Source organism: Canis aureus, chromosome 32 (assembly GCF_053574225.1).
Source record: "Canis aureus isolate CA01 chromosome 32, VMU_Caureus_v.1.0, whole genome shotgun sequence".
Lineage (NCBI taxonomy): Eukaryota > Metazoa > Chordata > Mammalia > Carnivora > Canidae > Canis > Canis aureus.
Genome location: NC_135642.1, coordinates 6,052,790 through 6,075,976, shown reverse-complemented (window position 1 = coordinate 6,075,976; position 23,187 = coordinate 6,052,790). Strand labels below are relative to the sequence as shown.

The 23,187-nt window shown below is 44.9% G+C and overlaps 1 protein-coding gene across 1 annotated transcript in view; it reads left to right on the top strand.

The window, feature by feature from the left end:
• RYR3 (ryanodine receptor 3) overlaps window positions 1–23,187 on the top strand; it is a 513,451-nt gene that overhangs the window by 328,515 nt on the left and 161,749 nt on the right. Inside the window, exons 31-38 of the mRNA XM_077880434.1 lie at window positions 546–709; window positions 3,329–3,494; window positions 10,101–10,187; window positions 10,602–10,828; window positions 12,452–13,247; window positions 15,691–15,891; window positions 20,865–20,967; window positions 22,296–22,433. Of these exons, the coding sequence (XP_077736560.1) occupies window positions 546–709; window positions 3,329–3,494; window positions 10,101–10,187; window positions 10,602–10,828; window positions 12,452–13,247; window positions 15,691–15,891; window positions 20,865–20,967; window positions 22,296–22,433 (1,882 nt within the window). The remainder of the gene's footprint in view (window positions 1–545; window positions 710–3,328; window positions 3,495–10,100; window positions 10,188–10,601; window positions 10,829–12,451; window positions 13,248–15,690; window positions 15,892–20,864; window positions 20,968–22,295; window positions 22,434–23,187) is intronic.

The window sequence follows — 23,187 nt, the reverse complement described above, 5'->3', positions numbered from 1 at the left end:
CTGCCCCTTAGCCCAGTGTCTCAGCTCTTGGCACAGGTAGTGGTGGCACAACCACCACGGTTCTTAGCAGTGTCTGGCCTCCAGCCTGATGACCACACGAAGCACCTCTGGCCGCCATGGGGGCTTTTTCTTTCTCAGCATCTTTTTCAAGACTTTCAGAACAGCAGTGACAAGTACTTTGCACCGCCCTATAGAAGTGGGAGGTGTCGCAGGGTCATCAGCTATTCTGTCTCCCAGGGCTTGGGCTCGGGCTCTGTGCCAGCCGTTCTGGACGGCAGCCCCCTGATTTCATGGGCAGCACCTCTGGGCCAAGGGTGGTAGATAAAGTGCTCAATTGTCTCAGTTCCAAAACACCAAGAAAAGGGAAACACAGGGAAGCCTGATGCTCTGGTCAGCCCCATCCTAAGTCTGGAGTGCAGTGCAGTTCAGCTCTAGAGCAACATGTGCTTTTTAAGAAAAGAGGGCCCTGTGGGCCTTGCATTGGGGTCTGTCAGACCTGCCCCCCAACTGGGGGCCACTCACCCCACCCCATGCTCTCTCCCCAGCAGTGCTACTATGCAATCCGCATCTTTGCTGGACAGGACCCCTCCTGCGTCTGGGTCGGTTGGGTCACTCCAGACTATCACTTACACAGTGAGAAGTTTGACCTGAATAAGAACTGTACAGTGACTGTGACTCTAGGGGATGAGCGAGGCCGAGTCCATGAAAGGTAAGGGGGCTCCCGAGGGATGGGGCTGGCCATCAGACTCCTCTCTCCCACCACCCAGCTGTCATCTTTCCCCTTCTGCCCAACACCCTGAAAGAAGGAAACACCTCAATGTCTATGAGGAAGGAGATGGGAAGCACAGGCCTCAAATCCTCTGCCAAACAGGGAGTACTGTGGCAGATGTGGGATTAGTGAGGATAGAGGGCAGTTTCATCCCAAGTATACCACACGTATGACGTGGGAATGGGAGCCACAGATGGACACTTAGGAGTGTGTGCTCCCTCGCAGACTCCTCTCTGTGAGTGCTGTGTAAGCCCCAATCTCCACAACGTCTAAACAAGACAGAGAAAAACCCCTAGGTGCTTGAAAGAAGCCAATTCAGAAGACATAAAAAGATGCGCCACATCGTGTAGTAACCGATCAACTCAGAGCTCCTCATGCTAAGGATGTGAAGTGTCTGAAAGCATTAAGGAACATAAGATACAGCAAATGCCTGAATAAAGACCACAGATAGAGATTAGGGATCTTTGAGAAAGCACGTTTTAGGTACACGCATGCCTTCCCACTGTCCACTGAGTCTGGGAGTATCGGGGTTGGGGATTGCCACCAGACAAAGAGTCTCTGGCCAGCAGTGCCCCAGAGGTGACCAGGGACACCATGCCTTGAGTCCACCCAAGTGGGATTTTATTAATAGAGTCTTTCCTCAAATGGACATGTCTGGAGGTGTAGTAAATTGTTTCTCTAGCCGACCTTTAGCCCTACAAAGCCAGGAATGTTTTGTAGCCAGTGTTCTTTAGGTGCTACTAGCTCACCAGAGACTGGTGGCCAGAGAGGTCACATATAATCGCCATGTCTTGCAGGACCACTGTGGGGTAGGTGATTAACAGCCAACTCTGGAAGCAAACTGCCTGGGTTTTAGACTGGGTTCCAGAACTTAACAGAGGTGTCTTGACTTTGGACCACTTAGCCTTCCTGGGCTTCAGTTTACTCATCTATAAAATGAGGATGATAGTTCCATGCTCATAGAATGATATTAAGATTAAATGAGATAATACCTAGAAAAATGCCTACAACAATGCCTTGACCCCTTACTCTTATTACCACTACTGGATGTGGATCATGTTACAGAACCCAGAAGATATGCTGCAAACAATATCCAGTGTCTTTTTGGCTTGGGAAGGAAAGCATGTGAAAGTGGTCAAAAGACTGCTCTTCAGCCAGAAGAACAGAAGGCAGACATGTCCATCCCAGCTTGGTTTATTGCTCGAGTTTGCTGGCTGTGCCACGCCAGACAGATTACTTGATTTACCTGCGCCTCAGTGACCACATTTATTTTGAAAGCTGACATGTTAGCACTAGAACAAGACCCAGTAGACAGTAGGCACTCAGTAATTCTTAGTTCCTATCTTGCATAATAAGGAATAAGTATGGAATCAATTTTCAGATGTTTTGAGGCATTTCAAATTTGGGCCCTTTAAAATATGACCAAAGTGTGACATGTCACATTCCCACAGCTTCAATACATTAGTAGTTGAATCCTACAGTAGGCATCAATGTACTTAGCAGTCTCATCACTGAAAGGCAGTAATAGCATGGCTACTGTTGAGCCTTTATGGAAATCCTGCCCTGGCTATCACTCTTTGGGGGCCAGTTGGCACGGGCCTGGCCCAAGGGGCATTCACACTGAGAAACCAGCCAACTGGTGCCCCAAAGGGGAAGGTAGGAGAGGAAGGGAACAAATGCTTATAAAGGAAATTTTTGGTCTCAAGGGGGAAATTATATACTTCTAGAGCTTGAAAGAACCTTGGAGAATTCTAATCAAACCTTTAACTTTCCAAGGTCATCCTGACCTCAGGATGTTGAAAGGAGCTGCATTAAAGCATCAGCTATAGAGTCACTGTCTTGTGTAGCCTGAGAAAAAGCACATTGATGGTACTCCAGAAAACTGGTTCCTCAAGCAGTGTGCACCAGGACTGAGCTTAAGAGGAGACCAGATTGTCCGTCTCTCGCCCACAGTCATGGTGACGGGCTCTGAGAATCACGTCTGCCACTGTACCACCTCTCCAAAGCCCACCCAGGATTTTAAATCTTTCATTTGAGGAGACAGGCTTTCAAGCCTTCTTCATGGCTTTTTGGCTATTAGTCTTGGCTTTCAAATATAGATGCCTGTGAATGTGCCATCCCAAGGAATGTGGGCCTGGGTTTTCAAGTATGTTACACCTTCTTCCTTCACACCGCAGATTTTTGTTTCTGCCGTCTACACCAAATCCCTATATAAATCTGCCTCTGGTGGCCACCCTCTCTATTCCCGTCTCTGAGATGGGAGTCCCACCATCCCCATGATCTCTTTCAAAAAGGTGCATTGACATTGATCCAGGAAACCATTACCAAAACAGTATGTTCTTTGGACCAAAGTATCCTGATAGATTGCCACATCTCTGAATTGAGTGATCATGCCTGAGAAAATTGGGTTGAAGCTGAATGAATTTATTTAAGGAAAAAAGTTATTGGGGGCCGACTGGAAGGCTTCCTTGGAAGATTTCTGGGGCATTTCATTCCTGGCCCTTCATGGCACACTGTCCCAGTCCAGATTTTGTGCCTCTTCCTCTCTTTGGCTTCTAGTGTAAAGCGCAGCAACTGCTACATGGTCTGGTGTGGGGATATTGTGGCCACTTCCCAAAGATCAAGTCGGAGCAACGTGGACCTGGAGATCGGCTGCCTTGTGGATCTGGCGATGGGCATGTTGTCTTTCTCCGCCAATGGGAGAGAACTTGGCACCTGCTACCAGGTAAGGGGGGGCTCTGGGTCTCAGACAGCAACATCCCCAGCTTGCGTGTCTATGGCTCTGCTCCTCCTCCTCTGCATTCAGCATCCTTACCATAGCGTGTGGGGTTGATGAGCCACAGCGTTTGCAAGCAATCCGGGAAGAGAAATAAGAACAAAATGACTTCATTTTTTACAGAGGGAAAAATAGGAGAAACTATCATTATTTATTGGTTGACTAGATACCCTGGTCATCTTTCCAGAAGATAAGAAGGCTTTTCTTTGGTGATGGTCTCTGAAAGGTTCTCCATTTATTCAATGAACATTTCTCATGTGTCTTTTATGTTACCTGCGCTATACAAGATGCAAAGTCTAAAACGTAAGCAGAGATACTCCTTGCTTTAAGAAACTTAGAAGCTCAAAGCATAGACTCGTAAAAAATGACTAATTTACCAGGCTGTATTCCTTTTGCAAAAAGGTGATTCTCTTATGCATTCCTTGCAGGATCCTTTAAAAACACATTCATATAAATGATGTGTTTCTCTATTTTATTGACTATGAACTCTGATAAAACTACTCAGGAAATCTATCAACTGCACACCTGTATGTTTACCCATCATTAACCACAAGCAGCTTTATCTCTTTTAAGTAGGATTTTCATCCTTGATGGCTAGGTAAACTTGGGAAATGTTATTTATTATATCCTCTTTCACATTGGCAATAAACATTAGTACAGGGCAACTTTAAAAAATACTTTAGAAAGAAACCCAAACATTTCTAACCAAGCATTTCTCATATTGCTTAGCCAAGGTAAGTTTTTTTGTTCGTTTGTTTTTTGTTTTTAACAATAGTAGTTTTCAGTAAGTCTGGAGTTGGACAAAGCATATCTGGAAAAGGCTGAAATAAGGAATTGAATTTCTTTTTTAAAAATTGTATGTATTATTCATGAGAGATACAGAGAGAGGCAGAGACGCAGGTGGAGGGAGAAGCAGGCTCCCTGCGAGGGAGCCTGATGTAGGACTTGATCCCAGAACCCTGAGGTCATGCCCTGAGCCAAAGGCATCACTCAATCACTGAGCCACCCAGGTGTCCCAGGAATTAAATTTGTAGATTAAACTTTCTTGATACTCCATGGGTAGAATAGAGGGTATGGAGAGTGTCATCTGGGTTCAGAGAAGGAGCTTACCTCCATCAAGCTCAGTCAGGGAAATGGTCCTTACAGAGAGACCTTGATTTAGAAGCAAAACAGGAATTCCTCCATCTGAGCAAGGAAGGGAGTATACTAAAGTTGAAGGGGTGGTATGGGAGACATCCTCATGGCGACAGGGAAGCATCGGGTATATTTGCCCATGGTGGGCAGCCTAATAGGGGCCTCTTCAGTTAGTGGTGAGAAATTCATGCGGAAAGATAAGGAGATAGTGATGGGAATTGAAGAGCTCTTGAAGGTTTCTGACCAGGACAGTGACATGCAGCGTTTAAGGAAGCCCAGCTAACTACAGCAGATAAAGAAACATCCCACTACTGTGGAAATGGATTAAAAAAAAAAAAAAAAAAAAGATCCTACACTCAGCCCCCCGTTGCAGCCTCTTGGTAGCTGTTTGGCCTGTGGTTGGAGAGGTGGCATCTAGAAGGGGGAGGTAAAGCAGCCGCTCCAAATCTGAATTGTTCAGTGCCTGAGAACAGACGGAGCAGACCCCTCCTGGGGCCCGGGGTCATTGTGGTGGCATGCAGGCAGCCGCCACCTCTCCAGCACCTCCCATAGCACATACCAGTCTGTGTGCCTCCCCATTGTCTCAAGGGGACAGTGGGAGCATCGCTGACACCCCCCAGCAGACTGGCCCAGCAGCTAGGGCCCAACTGCTGGCTGTTCTCAGGAAGAGGCCTTTGCAAAACCAGGCTTTGGGGCAGAAAGTCAAGTATTATTCTTCTGGTGCTTTCTCATGATTCCACCACCACCCCCTGCACCCCAAGCCCCTGAGGGGGAAAAAAAAAAAAAAAAAAAAAAATATATATATATATATATATATATATATATATATATATATATATATATATATATATATTCCTGCCATCCTTCAGAATCCATTAGCTTTTTCCCATTAACTCCTGGAATGAGTTTGACTGGAGGGCTCTCCCAGAGCTGCACAGAGCTACAAAGCACCTAATAACTCTGAAGGCTGGCTGGCGTCGGAGGTCCCCATGAAAACAAATAAATAAGCCAGGCTTGGCCTTGGCAGCTGCAGAGACTTGCCTGCACCAGGGAAGAGCTTGTGCCATTGAGGAGACAGGCCCCCTGCTCCAGCCTGTGCCTCCTGAGAGACATCCCCCCGCCCCGCTCTAGCCTGTACTTCCAGAGGCCCCCCTGCTCTGGCCTGTGCCTCCTGAGAGGCCCCCCGTGCTCCGGCCTCTGCGCTCTGAGAGACCTCCCTCCTCTGGCCTGCATGTCCTGCCATCTCTGTCGGTGGCCCCAGGCCCTGCACCCCCCAACCGGGATGCCTGGTGGAGAATGGGATGGTGCCAGGTCCCTACAGGGATCCTTGGGAGGCCCACTCCGTCCCCACAGCCGGCAGCGCTTCCAGTGCCCTGGCAGCAGGATGATTGTCATTCTGCAGCTGTGGCCATTTTCATTTTTTAATTATCTCCAGAGGAGTCAGGGCAGCAATACTTCCACACTGGCTTGCTGCTCAGGAAGGACCAGGAACCAAAATAATGAGAGGAGGACTGGCTCAGACAGCGTTCCTAGACAACATTCCCCCCCACCCGCCCCCACTGTGAAAGGCCACCCTGCAATTGGAAAGCCTTTTCCTGTCGCAATGTCATCATGGGAGAAATGAGAAAGAAAATGTGTGTTCAAGAGCCGCTCCTCGGTAACTGCCACCCCAACCACACTGCTCCGAGAACAGAGCCAGCTACAATACTCAGATTTCCCAGGGGTTGAGCCTGCGATTCAGGCCAGTCCCAATGCCCTGACCTTCACACATGACCAGAAATAGAACGTCCATTGTTGCAGGAACCAAAGAGCTCAGCCAGTGAGAAGAGGTATGTCACATAGGAAAGGAAAAGAGCCCAGGTGCTGCCTGGCGCCTCAGACCCAGGCTTGCTGCTCACAGCAGACTGGGGCTCCGTACTCTGAACGGCTGCTCCTTGAGCGCAGAGGAGGCTGGGTCTCTTGTCTGTCGCTATTGCTGGTCCTGGACCGGGACCCGGCACCCAGGAGGTGCTCACTACCTTTTTGTTGTCCAACTGACCAACATGGCTGGGAACCTGCTCTTTTAGTTTTTTGCTTCTTAACATGGTGCCCATAAAATTAGCAGCTAAAAACCAAGACATTTGGGGCACCTGAGTGGCTCAGTGGTTGACTGTCTGCCTGTGGCTCAGGGTGTGATCCCCAGGTCCTGGGATCAAGTCCTGCATCAGGCTCCCCTTAGGGACTCAGGCACACTCTGCCTGTGTCTCTCATGAATAAATACATAAAATCTTTTTTAAAAAAACGAAAACATAAAACCCAAAACATTATTTCCCAGTCCTGTAGGTTTGGGTTCTCTGCTCACGTGCTCACAAAACCAGAATCAAGGCGTCAGCTGGGCCCAGTCGCCTGTCTCTGGAGGCTCTGGGGGGAATGTGCTCCAGGCTCCTTCAGGTTGCTGTCAGGACCCAGTGTGGTGGTAGGCTGAGGTTTGAGGTCTGTTCTTCCTTGCCAGTCTTTTTCCTTTCCTTTCCTTACCTCTCTGCTCCCCAAGGTGCCCACATTCCTTCTCAGGGCCCCTTCCATCTTCAAAGCCAACAAGAGCATGTCCTATTCTTCTCATGCTTCAGTCTCTCCCACTTTGCCTTCTGGCCCTAAGAAGAGAAAACCTTGCTTTTTAAGGGTTCATGTGATTAGATTAGGGCCTCAAGGATAATCTCTCTGTTTTAAGATCAGAGAGGTCCTGTCTCTGTTTTGAGGTCACCTTACTTACATCTGCAGAATCCCTTTGCCATGTAATGTACACAGTCACAAGAGTAACCCCATGGGTGAGGAAGGCCACCTAGGATTCTGCTCTCCCAGTTGCCATTTTTATCCCCATATACACCCATCTTCTTCACAAGAAGAAAACTTGTGTTTTCTTCTTTCTTGAGTGGTTGAAGATAAATCTCCATTATTCATCATGATGGGAGCATACTCTCCACGGTAGACATGAACCTATCCCAGGCATCCGGAATGCTTTGAAAGCTCCTCCTCTTTGAAGTGGAGTTTGAGGAAGGCCCTGGCATTTGGCTGAGTGGTTTATGAAGTTTGCAGGGACCATTCCCGAAAGATCTGAAAACATAACCACGTTCTTCAGCCTATAGGTCCCAGTACTAGTGTGACTCCGTTCAGCATAGAAAACCTTTGGGCCTCATGCATTTATCTGTCCCTGCGGGCTCAGATTCATGGGCTTCTTGCTGGTCCACATGAAGTCTCTCAGCCACCAGACCTCTCTTCACTGAAGGTCAAAGTGATTTGAGTGTGGCAAGTTGTTCTAGATTGTTCTAGATGTCACACGTCAGATATCTGAGAAATCTGAGGGCCAGCCCAGGGATGTATCTGATCAAAATTTCCCATTTGTGTCTTTCTGTGCTGCAAACTCAGGACCTGGCACAAAGCAGATATATAATAGGTAGTAAATATTTGTTAAATGTCCTTTACAAAGCTTATTTCAGACATCGCCAGGTAGTTCTAGCAGTTCCATCCCCACATTTTGGCTTTACGGGCATTTATCCCTTCACATGGTCCATGGATACCTGAAGCATTAGGCATAAACCACATGTTTACACTTAGTTTGTGAGCCCCTGCAGTGTACCAGGACGGATCCCTGGGTACTGGGTGCAAGTCCAGTCTAACCAGTCTGACCTGTTTCATCATGGGCAAGTGATAGTACAGACCATGTAGTCTTGTAAGTCACTTACAGCCATAAAGATGGGTGTTTTTATAAATCTTATGTCTAAATACATTGAAGAAATTCATTATTAAAAGGAAGCCTGTAACCAAATGTTATGACAAAAAGAAAACCTCTGTATTCATTTTCTATTACTGTATAATGAATTGCTATGGATGTAGTGACTCAAAACAGCATACATTCTTTTCTAGAGCTCAAGGCTGCATTCTTTTCCAGAGCTCAAGGTCCTTTTTCTGAGCTCATGTCGTCACTGGCAGAATTCAGTTGCTTACATTTGTAGGTTGGAGGCTCCATTTCTTGATGGCTGCAACCAGGGGCATTCTTAGTCCCATGAGATCCCCTGAAATTTCCCTCTCATGGCCTTTCACAGGCTGTTACAACAGGTCACTTCCTTCTCCAAAGCAAAGCAGAGAACTTCCTCTGTTGCATCTCGACTGAGATGCAATCTTAAGTAATGTAGCCAAACCAAGGGAGTAACAATCCTACCCCTTTGCCATATTCTATTTGCTAGAAACAAGACACAGGCTCTAGGGGAGGGAACTGTACAATAGAATGATTCACTGAGAGCCGACTTAGGGTATATCCATGATGCTCACCATCCCCCAACTCCAAGAGAATTGCAAGAACTTCCTAATGTCCAAATTTACTTAAAGGCAAAGGACTTTGGTAAAATTAAAATCCCTTTTCTTCTTACACGGTCTTTCTAATCTGATTAAAAACCCTGTATCAAAGTGGGCAAGTGGTAAGTGGAGTCCCTGCTGTCATTAATAAATCCACACTTCATCTAAGTGGCAGCTAGAAGACAGACAGTGAATCCCACACTGTTTAATGTAAGAACTGGAATCAGAAAGAGTGAGAAGGGGGTGGTGAGAAGTCCAGAGGAACCAAGTGAAAAGAGGTTTTAAGAAAAGGAGACAGACACTGGAAGTAGCCTCTTTATGTTATTCCAGAGAAGCACCTGCTGATCAGTTCTCAACTGGGGGTGTTTTTCTATGGGCATTTGGCAATCTTCAGAGACTTTTCTAGTTGTCATGACTATGGTGGGGGTAGAGAGTACTACTGACATCTTCTGGGGAGAGGCCAGGGATGCTGCTAGATATCCTACAATACACAGGACAGCCCCTACAAAAAAAGAGTTACACAACCATAAATGTCAGTAATGGTAAGGTTGAGAAGGCCTGCTGTAATATGCCCATTGGGCTTGCCTGGTCAACATCCCTGTGCCTTCAGAAATAATATTGAAGCCCTTGCACCACCCTCAGTGATCACCTTCTGTGGGCAGGAGTGATGAATGATGGCGTTCCCTCTGAACCAGGTGTCTCCACACTCTATGAAGAGCCAGGCCATCACGTTGTTCCCTGACCAATAGCGGCCACCACCTTTGGTGGCACATTAGTAGGTCCCCGTGTGTGACAAACACCCTGAGTGCTGGAGGAAATTGTTAGCTGCAGTTAACAGAGAAAATGAAAGAACATGAGATTATTCAAGCCCAAGTAGGAGGAGAGAGAGAGAGTGAATGAGGCAGAGGGCAGTGACAGTCACTACCAAGAGGCACCAAATCTCAGAATTTCTGAGCAGTGGAAAGGATGCGCCAGCTAGGTGTTCTCTCTCAGCTAAGGTTAGAATGAGGGTGTTGATTCAAACAACCAACGACTTAGCCATCTGTGGTTTTATAATTCTGAGCAAACCTCTCCATTTGTCTTGGTTTCCAGGTGGAGCCCAATACCAAAGTGTTTCCAGCAGTCTTCCTGCAGCCCACGAGCACCTCCTTGTTTCAGTTTGAACTTGGGAAGCTGAAGGTATTGATCTGCCCCCTTGTCCAATGGCTATGATAAAAGAAGGCAACATTGACCACTAGGGGAAAAACACGAGGCCTCAGAAAACAAGGGACACCCTCCCCATACACTGCCCACTGATCTCCCCACCACCACCACCCCAGCTCCCAAACTTACCTATGAAATTCATATGACAGAAGGTAGGTTCTCATTTTCCTTTCTCCCACTTCTACTGGGTGCTGAAGGAAGTAATCACTGCTAATAGAACCCACTATGCAAGGTCTTAGGCCAGTAAAGCTTCAAAGGCTCAGGATTCATTTGTCTCCTTAGTTTATACTAACCTTACTGGTCATCATGGGCCAAGTTGCATTACCTAGCAACCGAGCACCTCCTGAGAGCACATGTGTTTCCTTCTCGATGCCTTTCCACCTGCTCCAGAACGCGATGCCCCTGTCGGCGGCCATATTTAAGAGTGAAGAGAAGAACCCAGTTCCACAGTGTCCCCCTCGGCTGGACGTCCAAACCATCCAGCCCGTGCTCTGGAGCCGCATGCCCAGCAGCTTCCTGAAGGTGGAGACAGAGCGGGTGAGCGAGCGCCATGGCTGGGTGGTGCAGTGCCTGGAGCCCCTGCAGATGATGGCGCTCCACATCCCAGAGGAGAACAGGTAGTGGAGGGGGGCCCACAGTGGAGGGGGCAGGCCTGGCAGGAGCAAGGAAAGGGAAAGAGCAGCATCCTCATTGGCCGAAGGCCCTGCTCAGTCCACTGACTTTTCAAAACCTCAGTGTCTCTTTCTTTTCTTCAACTTCCATTATTCACTGAGAAATCACAGGATAGGGACGCCTGATGGCTCAGTGGTTGAGGGTCTGCCTTCGGCTCAGGTCGTGATCCCAGGGTCCTGGCAGGTCCTCAAGGGGAGTCTGCTTCTCCCTCTGCCTGTATCTCTGCCCCTCTGTGTGTGTCTCTCATGAATAAATAAATAAAATCTTAAAAAAGAAAGAAATCGCAGGATATTCTCCCCAATATGCCTGCCCCAGGGCCTTCCCTGTAGCTCCAAGTGCCTGCAGTCAAGATCATTTCCATCCCTTTAATTAAAAACTCCAGTGTGATCCTGAAACATATGTTCTTATTGACAAGAATGGGGAAAATGAAACAGGCCTAGCTTGCTTAGAGGACAAGAATGGGCTCCTGAGCAGCTCCTGTTAAGAGGTACTCTTGGATTGTAGCCTAGGTTCGATCTCAGCACTCTCTTTCTGACCTTGTGGTCTTGGGTAAATTGCTCATGTAACTTACTTCGACTTCCTTCTGATATAAATAAAATAACCACCCAAAGGATTGCATGGAGAAACAAATGACATTGTGTTGGTAGAATCTAGTAGAGTTTCCGTATGTAGTAAGAATTAAATAATTTTATTGTTAACATATTATCACCCCTCGATCTGTTGGAATAAAAACAAAGTAATGGGCTATGACACCTCTCCAGCTCCCCTTTAGGTATTCAACTGGGTCATGGACAGTGGTGGGACAAAGTAGTGGGGGGGTGGGGAGCGGGGCAGGAGCCAGAAAAAATAGGAGTCCAGCCAAGTAAGCCAATTGCAGAGGATCCTCAGATCCATGATGAAGAGCAAGGCAAAACAGAAAACCTAAGCAGGAAGCAGAGTGTGCCCTGGGCCCCCACAGATGAGGGAGGAACACGCAGACTTCTCATAGGCTAGTGAAGTGAGGAAGGAGCAAGTGAATTGATTATGCTACCTGAATTCAGGGTGGAAAGTGTTGTTTGCTCTGGGCAAGAGTGCAGGCGTGTTTGTTTTCAGGGGAGGGAAAGCCTGGATGAAGGTAGATTGGAAATGATGCAGATTGACAAGGGGCTTTGGCTTCCTCTTCTGACCTACATCTCTTACCTCAGAAAGCAGGAGACCTCCTAACACTGACAGATGAGAGGACCAAGTCACTTCTCTGACATACCTCAGTGTTTTCCAGTCCCCTTCCAGTTGGGAGGTTTTCCTTAATAGGGAGGACTTTCATATTTGGGAAACCATGTCTTCAAGTCTTTGACACTTTTGAGATTCTAGCAGGTAGAGCAGGAAGATTATCAGGAACTGCGATATGGACCAGGAATGAGAGAGGAATCACCTGTGAGGGCAAGCTGGGATAGAGACCCTTCCATCTCTCTATCCCATGTGCCCTCACAGAGACGGGTACCATCCCAGGAGATTCAGGGAAAAGCACTGCGCCGAACCCTGCCGTGCTCCCCTTCCCGTGCAGTGGTTGACTGCTTGTGTGCCCACAGGTGTGTGGATGTCCTAGAGCTCTGCGAGCAGGAGGACCTGATGCACTTCCATTACCACACGCTGCGCCTCTACAGTGCCGTGTGCGCCCTGGGAAACAGCCGAGTGGCCTACGCCCTGTGTGGCCACGTGGACCTGTCCCAGCTCTTCTATGCCATAGACAACAAGTACCTCCCTGGCCTCCTCCGCTCCGGTTTCTATGACCTGCTCATCAGCATCCACCTGGCCCATGCTAAGGAGAGGAAGCTAATGATGAAGAATGAGTACATCATTCCCATCACCAGCACCACCAGGAAAATCCGCCTGTACCCAGATGAGTCCAAGAGGCACGGGCTACCCGGAGTGGGCCTCAGAACATGCCTCAGGCCAGGATTCAGGTTCTCCACCCCTTGCTTTGTTGTGACTGGCGAGGAGCACCAGAAGCAGAGCCCTGAGATCCCCTTGGAGATTCTCAAGACAAAGGCACTGAGCATGCTGACGGAGGCAGTGCAGCACAGCGGGGCTCATATCCGGGACCCCGTCGGCGGGTCTGTAGAGTTCCAATTTGTGCCTGTGCTGAAACTCATCGGGACCCTGCTGGTCATGGGGGTGTTTGATGATGATGACGTCCGGCAGATCCTCCTCCTGATTGATTCCTCTGTGTTTGGGGAGCATGGTGCAGAGACAGAGGATGGCACAGAGAAGGAAGAGGTGACCCAGGTGGAGGAGAAGGCAGTGGAGGCTGGGGAAAAGGCCAGCAAGGAGGCTCCGGTCAAGGGCTTGTTGCAGACCCGACTGCCAGAGTCCGTCAAGCTTCAGGTAACTCAGGGCAGCAAAGTTCCTGCCCTTGAGAAGACTTGGGGAGGGTTACAGTGCAGCCTGCAGGTAAGACTAGGATTCAGCGCACAATCTAAATCTGGACTAGAGCAGAGATTCGGAGAGACAGTGTTTGCTGGTCGTGCGAATTTCTGACATGCGTTGTACTCCCCAGATCAAACAAAAAATACCCTTACTAATAAGGCATGTGCTTTATTTTATTTTTTTTTAAGATTTATGTATTTGAGAGAGAGTAAGCTAGCATTGGGGGGGAAGGGTAAAGGGAAAGGGAGTAAGAAACCCAAGTAGACTCCATGTTGAGTGTGGAGCCTGACTCAGGGTCAGTCCCAGGACTCTGAGATCACAACCTGAACCAAAACCAAGAGTCAGACGCTCAACTGACTGTGCCACCCAGGTGTCCCAAGGCATGTACTTTAGAAATGTTTGTATGGAACTAGTGATGGATTGGCCCTGATCTTATGTCTTTCCCTTTGGGACTGAATGGCTCCTTTGTGAGACTCCATCTGGAGAGGAGGGAGGAGCCGTTGGCTCTGGAACAGACCAGAGGAACTGGCTCATAGGGTGGCCACACTCCTCACCTGCTCTCATTCGTTGCCAGGTTCTGATTACCAAGCCTTTGTAGACCTGTTGCACTGGCATTCAAATCAATGGCCCTCTGAGCTGAGGAGAAGACTCATGCTAACTTAGAGCTGCCCCCTTGCCATCACCCAGGAGACCTCAGCATTTCCTAAGCGTGGTCTTATCAGATGTAAGCTAGCATCAGTGATGCATAGAAGATGATAACTTTTGTCTTCTGGGCACTGAGAAAAGAGAAATGAAAGTGAACAGAGCAGAACTGTCTGTTCCACAGAGTCAGCCTGGCTCAGGCATCCCTCAGCCACTTACTAGCTGTATAAGCTTGCCAAGTCAATAACTTACCAAGGCCTTAGCTTTACAGTTTATAAAATCTGGATGATAGTATAATACAACATAGTACTCAAATTTATCATCACAAAATGGAATATGAAATGTATTTTATCATAAAATAAAATGTATTATAATAAAATAATCTTCAAATGAAGCTCTCCTAGCCAATGTGATGGGATTGGTAGGCAGCCAGTTAATCAAAATGTTGCATGTAGAGGAGAAACAACACATTTTACATATATACCTTCAACAGTTTTATTAACATGTGCTCTTCTGATGTGGACCCAAGACCTCTTGTTTAATGTGAGTCCCTGACCAGCATGTAGATGCCTCTCTTTTGTGTAAATGATACTTGTCATGCACAGTTTGATGTGCATGATGGCCAGTTTGGGGACCCAAGTTTGGACTGTGGATTTAGAGGTTATTGGAAAGCAACCTGAGCATAGAATACTTCTATATTTTAATGATTTCCTCCCAAAATTTTGTAGTTGTCTTACACCCAACTTTTAGTATTTTTTGTAAAAATGATGCCTTGGGGTGCCTGGGTGACACTAGGTAATCAGTTAAGCATCACACTTTTGGTTTCAGCTCAGGTCATGACCTCAGGGTCGTGAGATTGAGCCCCACATTGGGTACCATATTCAGCATGGAGTCTGCTTGAGATTCTCTCTCCCTCTGCCTCTGCTCCTCCCCCCATACACTCTCTGTCTCTTTATCTAAAATAAATAAATAAATATTTTTTTAAAAATTTGCCTTTTACAGATGTTTCCTAGTCATTCAGCTTGGTTTTCCTATTTCATGGCACACGTTACTTGTAATTAAATGTTATAACTAGAATCACAAGCATGATGGGCATATGCTCTGGGTCCTGGTTCACCTGGCAGAGTGGAGATGGGTTAATAGAACTTCTGCTTTAATAAAAATATCAGGAACACAGAGGATTAAAGAAGAAAGTATGGCAAGTGCCTGGTACAGAGTCTGGCAAATAGTCCACACTAAGTTATGGCTGTTGTCTTTCCTTATCAGTAGAAGTTCGAATAGTGTTAAGATTAGTAATAGTAGATAGTCTAAAAGAACGAATGACAGAAAGTGCCAACAAAGAAAAAGAAAGAAAGATGGAGAGGGGAACAGAAGCCTTTAGTTCCCTTCATCCAGAGCCAGAAGATGTCTGGAAGGACCCAGAGCTCACCTGTGCAATTCAGTTGTGGTTTCTACCTGGAGGGTAGAGCCATTGAAGAACTCTCTTAGAAATTCTGCTCTCCCTCTCTACAGGCAGGTTTAGTCTGTCTTTGGGGAGCTCATTTTCCTGTTGTCCTCCTGACCTGCAGATAAAGAGTTGGTGTCTGGATTCAGGCAGACTTGGATTCAAGTAATGGCTCTATGGTTACTGTGGACACTGGGCAAGTCGCTTAGAATGCCTGAATCTCAGTGCTACCCTCTGTAAAATGGGGATGCTAGCTGCTTCACCAGTGTGTACAAAGTATTGTCAAATTAACATAAACACACGCTTCTGTCGCAGATGTGCGAGCTCCTCAGCTACCTCTGCGACTGTGAGCTACAGCATCGAGTGGAAGCCATTGTGGCGTTCGGCGACATTTACGTCTCCAAACTCCAGGCAAATCAGAAGTTCCGCTACAGTGAGCTCATGCAGGCCTTGAACATGTCTGCAGCCCTGACTGCCCGGAAGACCAGGGAGTTCCGCTCACCTCCACAGGAGCAGGTAAGAAGCTCTTCTTGAGCCTCCTTGCCATTCCTCTGGAAGAACCTGAACCTCACAGAGCAGGGCACATGCAACCTCCATATGCCTGCAGGGGCTGTGAGAGCTGTGGGTGATTAAATGACCCAGCACAAGGCCAGGAGACAGGCCTAATCTTAATGCTAGTGGCAACAGGAGCATCTACTAGTTATCTTAGATGGGGATAAAAATCCATCCAAAAGTTCACATGGGCATTGCTTCCTCCCCTCCCTTCCTCACTTTTACCTGTTCCCTATCACTGAGCCAGAGACCAACTCACTGTCAGGATCCAGCGTTCACACCAACGAGGAGCTACCATTAGAAGAATGTCTGTCCAGTCTTTGCAGAGCTCACTACTTTCTAACAGAGATCCACAGAGCACGGTCAACATTTCCCAATTTCTGAGAATAGATGAACAGTCTCTCTCATCTGAGTGTTCTACACTCCTTGCCCCAGGATCAAGACCCTCATAAAGCTGCCCAGCCCCCAGAAGCTAGGAGAACAGGCCTGGGCAAGTGAAGTCCCTTCTGTGAGGTCTTGTCATTCCTTGCAGAACCCCACCCTGCAGTCAGCCTTGCCTAGATGGGAAGGCCACTTGGAGAAGACTGAGAATCCTGGTGAGTGACTTGCAGATGAGAGCAGGAGTAGTTTGTGTTTGCCCTACTGCTCAGCTGTTCACGTATATTCTGTGGGCTGTGTGGCACCAGCTCCCTAAATATTCAAAACAGAAGAGCTTTCAGTGAAGAAATACGTTTTCAGCATCTGAAACCAGATCTTTGGATCTTATCTATATTTAATAAGCAGCCTATCCAAAAATTGTTATCAGTATAATTACCACCATTTGATATTAATGATACAACTTGGTCCAATTACTTTCCTAAGCTGTTTTGTAGAACGTAGATATTTATATTGGCGTAAAAATGAACTGCATATTTTGGCTTTTAAAAAATTCACTTGAATGATCCTGGCCTTGAAAAGAGTAGGCAAAGCTTATCATCTCTTTGCTGGAGGCAAAATGCGAAAACCCTTTCAAGTCAAGGGAGGAGGTAATTCGCACCAAGATGAGGGAAGTGCAGTGAGCCTGAATTTCTCTGCAAGGTTTACAAATGTCAGGCTGCTTTTAGACTGGCAACAGGTGTGAACATTTCCCATTTCGTTGGGCAAATGCTGACTCATTTTTGTGAATAACAGGATAGGAGACTGATGTGGTGCCTGGCTCCTGCTCTGGCTCCCCCATCACTTGCTATGTGGTCTTGGGCAACTGCCTTTCTGCGTCTCAGTGTTTCCAGCTGCAGCATGAGGATGTCTTCATCTCCTTGTCTCCCTTCTTGTGAGGATCCCATGAGATAATGCATTTAGGTTGCTCAGCAGGATACCTGACATATAGTAAACATTCTGTATGTGCTATGATCAGCTTCAGCGTTAGAGGTATTTGCATTTGCCTCTTGCCATGTTCTTTGACCTTTTGCCAGCAACTCACTTCTTCCAGTGGGTAGTTTATGTATGTCTCCCAAAGTATCTGCTTAACCCCCCAGCTAGGACTGCATTGTCCATCTAACACTGTCCTCACAGACACAGTTTATAATCCTGGCTCCTGGAAGGGCCACACTGGCTCCCACCTCTCTTTTTCCCCACTACCTTTTTGCCTTCTCTTCTGCTGTCCCCAGGGCCTTCCATCACTTCCTCCTTTAGTCTTCCCAGTAACCCAGTTGGCAATCATTTCAGACTTGTGTCAGACGTCTGTAATTTGAAAGATTCTTCACTCACTGTGTAAAACCAGGGATTCTTGAGCAGACCTCAGAATTACCAGAAAGGCTTAATAAAACAGATTTCTGACTCCCCTGCTCTGGGGCTTCTAATTCAGTAGCTCTAGTGAGAGGCCCAAGAATTTACATTTTTAGCAAGTTTCTAGGTGATATTGATACTGCTGGTCTAGGAATGAAATGAAAGAAGGGACACTCATTGCTATCAAATTCAGCTGTCCCACCCACCAACCCTCTCAGTATTCATTTCTAGAAGAAACCTACCAGTCGAGCTTTCTAAATAATTCAGAATTGAATGTCAACAAAGGAGAATTTAGATCAACTTCAGGAGATCCAGTGCAAAATCACTTGGAAGATTGGATTGGTAAGAATTAGAATTTCAAAATAGTAATATGATTCTCTCATCCTTCTGTAATCTTTGAGGAAAAAAAATAAAGGTTTTCAGCCTATATCTATGTAGCATAGAGAGATGAAAAAGACATATACTTGGGAGATGTTACCAAGTACAAAAGTAGGCAAAATTAAGATCAGTCCAGTGGTTGTTGGCAAATCAGCCAGGCATAGTCAGTAAACCTTTGACTTTAAAAAGGTCCTCATTAATGGGTATGCCCTGTGCAGCAGAAAATTCAGCTCACTCCCCGTTTGGTTTTCTGCCCTACAGGCTGGCGGGTCACTGCTTCCTAAGTGTTCCAAGGAAAGATCTTTCAGCAGAGAAATTAATTTTCTGACCCTGAAGTTAGATCCTCAGATCTCGTTTTAATTTAATAAACAACCTATCAATATATGTTGATATAGTTACCATATTTTAACAACCACAAAAAGTACTTCTCTCAACTGTTTTATGAATATTATTTTATTAACAACCATACTTCTCCCTACTGCCAAAAAACTGTTTGTGGTAGAAGCTTTAAAGAAGGAATAAGGATCTTCCTAATAACATTAAATATTGTTTTTTGTGGCAAAGAAAAGAGATTGTAAAGTTTTTAACCTAGAAGTCCTAAACAAAAGGAGGAAACGCCTTTGCCTAGTGTTTGGGTTACCCTACGTGAGGCAGCAAAATGGACAACATCACATCTAGCTATCGTGTTAATCTCTCTAGATAGTCTCTGACGTGGGGTTGTGGGTCTTTGGGAAGAATTGAGACATCCCTGAATCTGAGCAGGAAGTGAATGACTTCATTTGTACCAACTTGTCATTGATCTCTGATAGCATTTCTTTAATTATTGATTTAGGCAGCAAAGCAAATACCTGACTTTTCCAGCAACAGAAATTGCCTGTTTGTTTTTTTTTTTTTTTTAATATCGGTTGAAAAACCAATATAGTGGTTGTCCTACATTGAAATATCAATTTGCATTCATCACTACTTCCAGATGACAGTGGATATGAGACCTGCTAATAGATCTTTTTCTCTAATGAGTTAATAAGCAAGTACATTTGTTACTGTGTCACAGGTTTCTTTTTTATGGTCTTGATAACTAGATTTCAGTATAATTGTTTCTCTAAGTAATATGCTGTATTTTATGATACATATTCAAAATACAAATCTGAGAAGTAATCAAGGTGTTTCAATAGACTGTCAGAGTCATCCAAGGCATAAAACAGTTAGGAATCCCTAAGATGGTTTAACTACATGTTAAAACCTATATGTCAATTTAAAAAATCCTGTAAATAAAGTTAAAAGTTCACTAAAATCCAGGAAATATATTTGGAGTATATGCTACGAAGAGTGAATAGTCTAAGGATGTGCAAAATACCTATGAATTTTTAAGAAGAAAATTACTCAACAGAAAAATGGAGGAAGAACATGAATAGGAAATTTATAAAATAAGATTGCCTGGGTGGCTCTGTTGGTTAAGTGTCAAGTGTCTCACTCTTGATCTCAGCACAGGTCATGATTTCACAGTTGTGACTTCAAGCTCCATGTTGGGCTCCATATTGGGCGTGGAGCCTTCCTAAAATAATAAATAAATAAATAAATAAAGAAAGAAAGAAAGATAAGAAAGAAAAATGGCCCTTAAGTGTGGAAAAACAAAATTGAACCTCACCAATTAAATGCAAATTAAAGCAACAGGGATATGACATTTTTCATCCATTAAATTGGAAAATATTTGAAAATGTGTTAACTTTCATTACTGTAATGGAGATGGCAAAGTAATACACACTCTTGTATAAAGTTGGTAATGCAGATTGTTGTAAGCTTTCTGGAGCTTACAGTGATTTGGCAAGTCATTTCAAAAGCCATTAAAATGTGCAAACCTTTTGATCTAGTCATTTCTGTTCTAGGAGTTTATCCTTAAAAAATGATAAGAGATGTGAAAAAAAATTATGCAAAAGGAAATTCAAACAAACTTTATAAGGACAAAAAATGGAAACAATTGGAATATATCTTAACAGATCATTAATTTTACATCCACTTTTTCATTAGTTGCTATTCATCCGTATGATGAAATGCAGTGTACCTATTAAAAACCAGTAAAATAAGAAAATGCTCAAGATAAATTGTTAAGTGGAAAAACAGAAATGTTTAGAGTATGCTCTCCATCTGCATACATAAAGACAGGGAGATATTATATTAGATAAATATGGTTATCTTTGTGTGGTGGGATCAAAGTAAATTTTCTTTGGGTATTTCCAAATTTTGTACAATTAATAAATTACCATTATAATCAGAAAAAGGAGGAAAGCTGCTTTTAAATGTTGGCCATCTTTTTTTTTTTTTTTAAAGATTTTATTTACTCTTGAGAGACAAGAGAGAGGCCGAGACACAGGCAGAAGGAGAAGCCCGATGCAGGGCTCAATCCCAAGACCCCGGGATCACGCCCCAAGCCAAAGGCAGACACTCAACCACTGAGCCACCCAGGCGTCCCAAATGTTGGCCTTTATAAAAGAATTTGAGTTGAATAAAATTTGCAAAGAATGTTAAGTGTCTAAGCAGGATCTGAGTTTTTTTTTTAAGACTTTATTTATTTGAGAGAGAGACATAGACTGCATGAGCCAGAGGAAGGGGTAGAGGGGAGGGGCAGAGGGAGAGGGACAAGCAGGCTCCCCACTGAGCAGGGAGCCCAACTAGGGTTTCGATCCCAGACCCCTGATCTGAAGGCAGACACAACCAACGGAGCCATCCAGGCATGCCGGATCGGAGTTCTTTTCACCAACACTGAGAACCAACTACCTATTCTTCTTTGTCCCTCAAAGATCAACATGCTTCTTAACTTTCAACTGGGAGAGAATTGCCCCTGCCCAGAGGAGATCCGGGAGGAGCTATATGACTTCCATGAGGACCTTCTCATTCACTGTGGTGAGCTTCTGTGATGAGAGCTTTATCAAAGACAAGTCTGTTCCTGATTCCCTCATTAGCAGCTAGTGGGGGTTGGGAAGAAAGTTTTCTATTTAAAAGTGCAGTTGACCTTTGAACAACATGGGTTTGAGCTACAGGGGTCCACTTAGGATGTGGAATTCTGTTTCCATAGATAGAGTATAGCACCATACATTTTTTTTTCTCCTCCTTATGATTTCCTTAATAACATTTTCTTTTCTCCAGCTTGCTTGATTATAAGAATACTGTACATATAAAATACATATAATTTTTTAAAAGATTTTACTTATTTGAGAGCTAGAGAGAGGGAGAGAGAGAAACCATGAGCAGGGGTGGGGAGGGGCAGAAGGAAAGGGAGCAGCAGACGCCCCACTGAGCAGAAAGCCCAATGAATACATATGACATTTAAAAATATGTATTAGTTGACTATTAATTGTCACCAGTAAGGCTTCCCATCAAGAGCATGATATTTATAGTTAAGTTTTGGAGGGTCAGGGTTATATGTGAATTTTCCACTGTGCAAGTGGGTAGCACCCCAACCTTTGCATCGTTCAAGGGTTAACTGTACAACACTAATTGCTCAAGAAATGATTTCTGCCCAAACTACTTGGATCAGAGAAGCTGTAGGAAATAATTCTAGTGTAATCATATAATGGAAACTTTCTCCGAAAAAAAGATAAAAATAAATAAAAATAAAAAAAGAAACTTCCTCCAAAAAGAAATTTTGTGAGATAGAAGAAAGTGAACGAGTTTTCTATAGAAGGAAAATAACAAATGCTTCTGTAAACCTCACCCACTTTGCTTAGACAGGTGGACTCTGCTCCCAGCTGAACCAAGATTCTGATCCCCTTTGCTTCATAGATTGTACAGTGATATAAATCTAGTAACTTATGCCCTGAAGAATTCTAAGCCAGCAGTCCTTACTCTGATGGATAGCTGCTGATTTTAAATGGTTCTCAGCATTTGTGTTGCTTGTGCAAGGATGGATTGACTAATATATAAATAATAGATGGTCTTTTCACTTGAAATGATTCAATATTAAGTCTTTCTTCCTAGGTACTCTAGAGCCCTTTTGAGACATGGGTTAGAAAAAGTTAAGTGTGGAGTTTGAAATTACTCCATGTCCTTGCATACTAGAAATCATCTTTAAAAAAAAAAAACAAAACTAGTAGATATATAATTATGGGGAGCTGCCTGTAGTATCTTTAGAAGGTTCCAGAAGGGTGGGAAGCATAGACTTTATGTTCTTTCAATCATATGGTGGTGTCATGTACTGTTTGAGGTTTTTGCTCTGTTCTGTGACTTGCTAGGAGTTCCACTGGAGGAGGAGGAAGAAGAGGAGGAGGACACCTCCTGGACTGGGAAACTCCGTGCCTTGGTGTATAAAATCAAAGGCCCTCCCAAGCCTGAGAAGAAACAGCCGATAGAAGAGGAGGAGAGATACCCTAGTAAGTGGCCATGCCTTTCAATCACAGTGCTCTTCTATGACCTGATGAAGGGAACTGGCTCTTTGACAGATACTTGGAAATGGACTCTCTAAGCTTCCAAGGAGGCATCTGGGTGTTCTTTCAGAATTGATGGTAGTGGTTGTGTATTTGGGGCTATGCTTCTCTGATTTAAGGAACCTACTTTCAGAGTCTTCTGAAACCTGAGGGATCTATTACCTTGGGTCTGCTCTTGTCCGTCTTGCTAAAAATGCCTATAAACATATTTCTGTTCTTTAAGATTTCCATTGTCTTCTTCCTTTAGCCATTGTCATTTCTGTCACCTCTGCTTGTGGTTCCTTAGCGTTTCAAATTGCCTCAGTGAGAAAATAAAATGATGACACAGGGGAGTAAAGGAAATAGGACATGGGTTTTGAAGGGTCATTTTTGGGATTGGCTATGATTTTCATAACAGCATCCTAGAGGACTTAGACCTTCAATTTTTCAACAACACCAAACCTTGTCCAAATTCATTTCTCTAAGCCTTATAATAGACATGACTCCTCTCATTGTTAAAAAATATCATAATTTGTTCTGTAGGGCAGTTTACTGCCTACAAACTATTAACATTTCAAGACAAGTGTGTGGGTATTATATATAATCAGTAGGCTCTTTAGTACCAAATTTTGCAAATATTTCATTTGTCTAAAGAAGGAACTTCCGAGGTTTAACACAGATGCCTTTTATCTTGTTTCCTATTCCTATCCATTTTAGAACA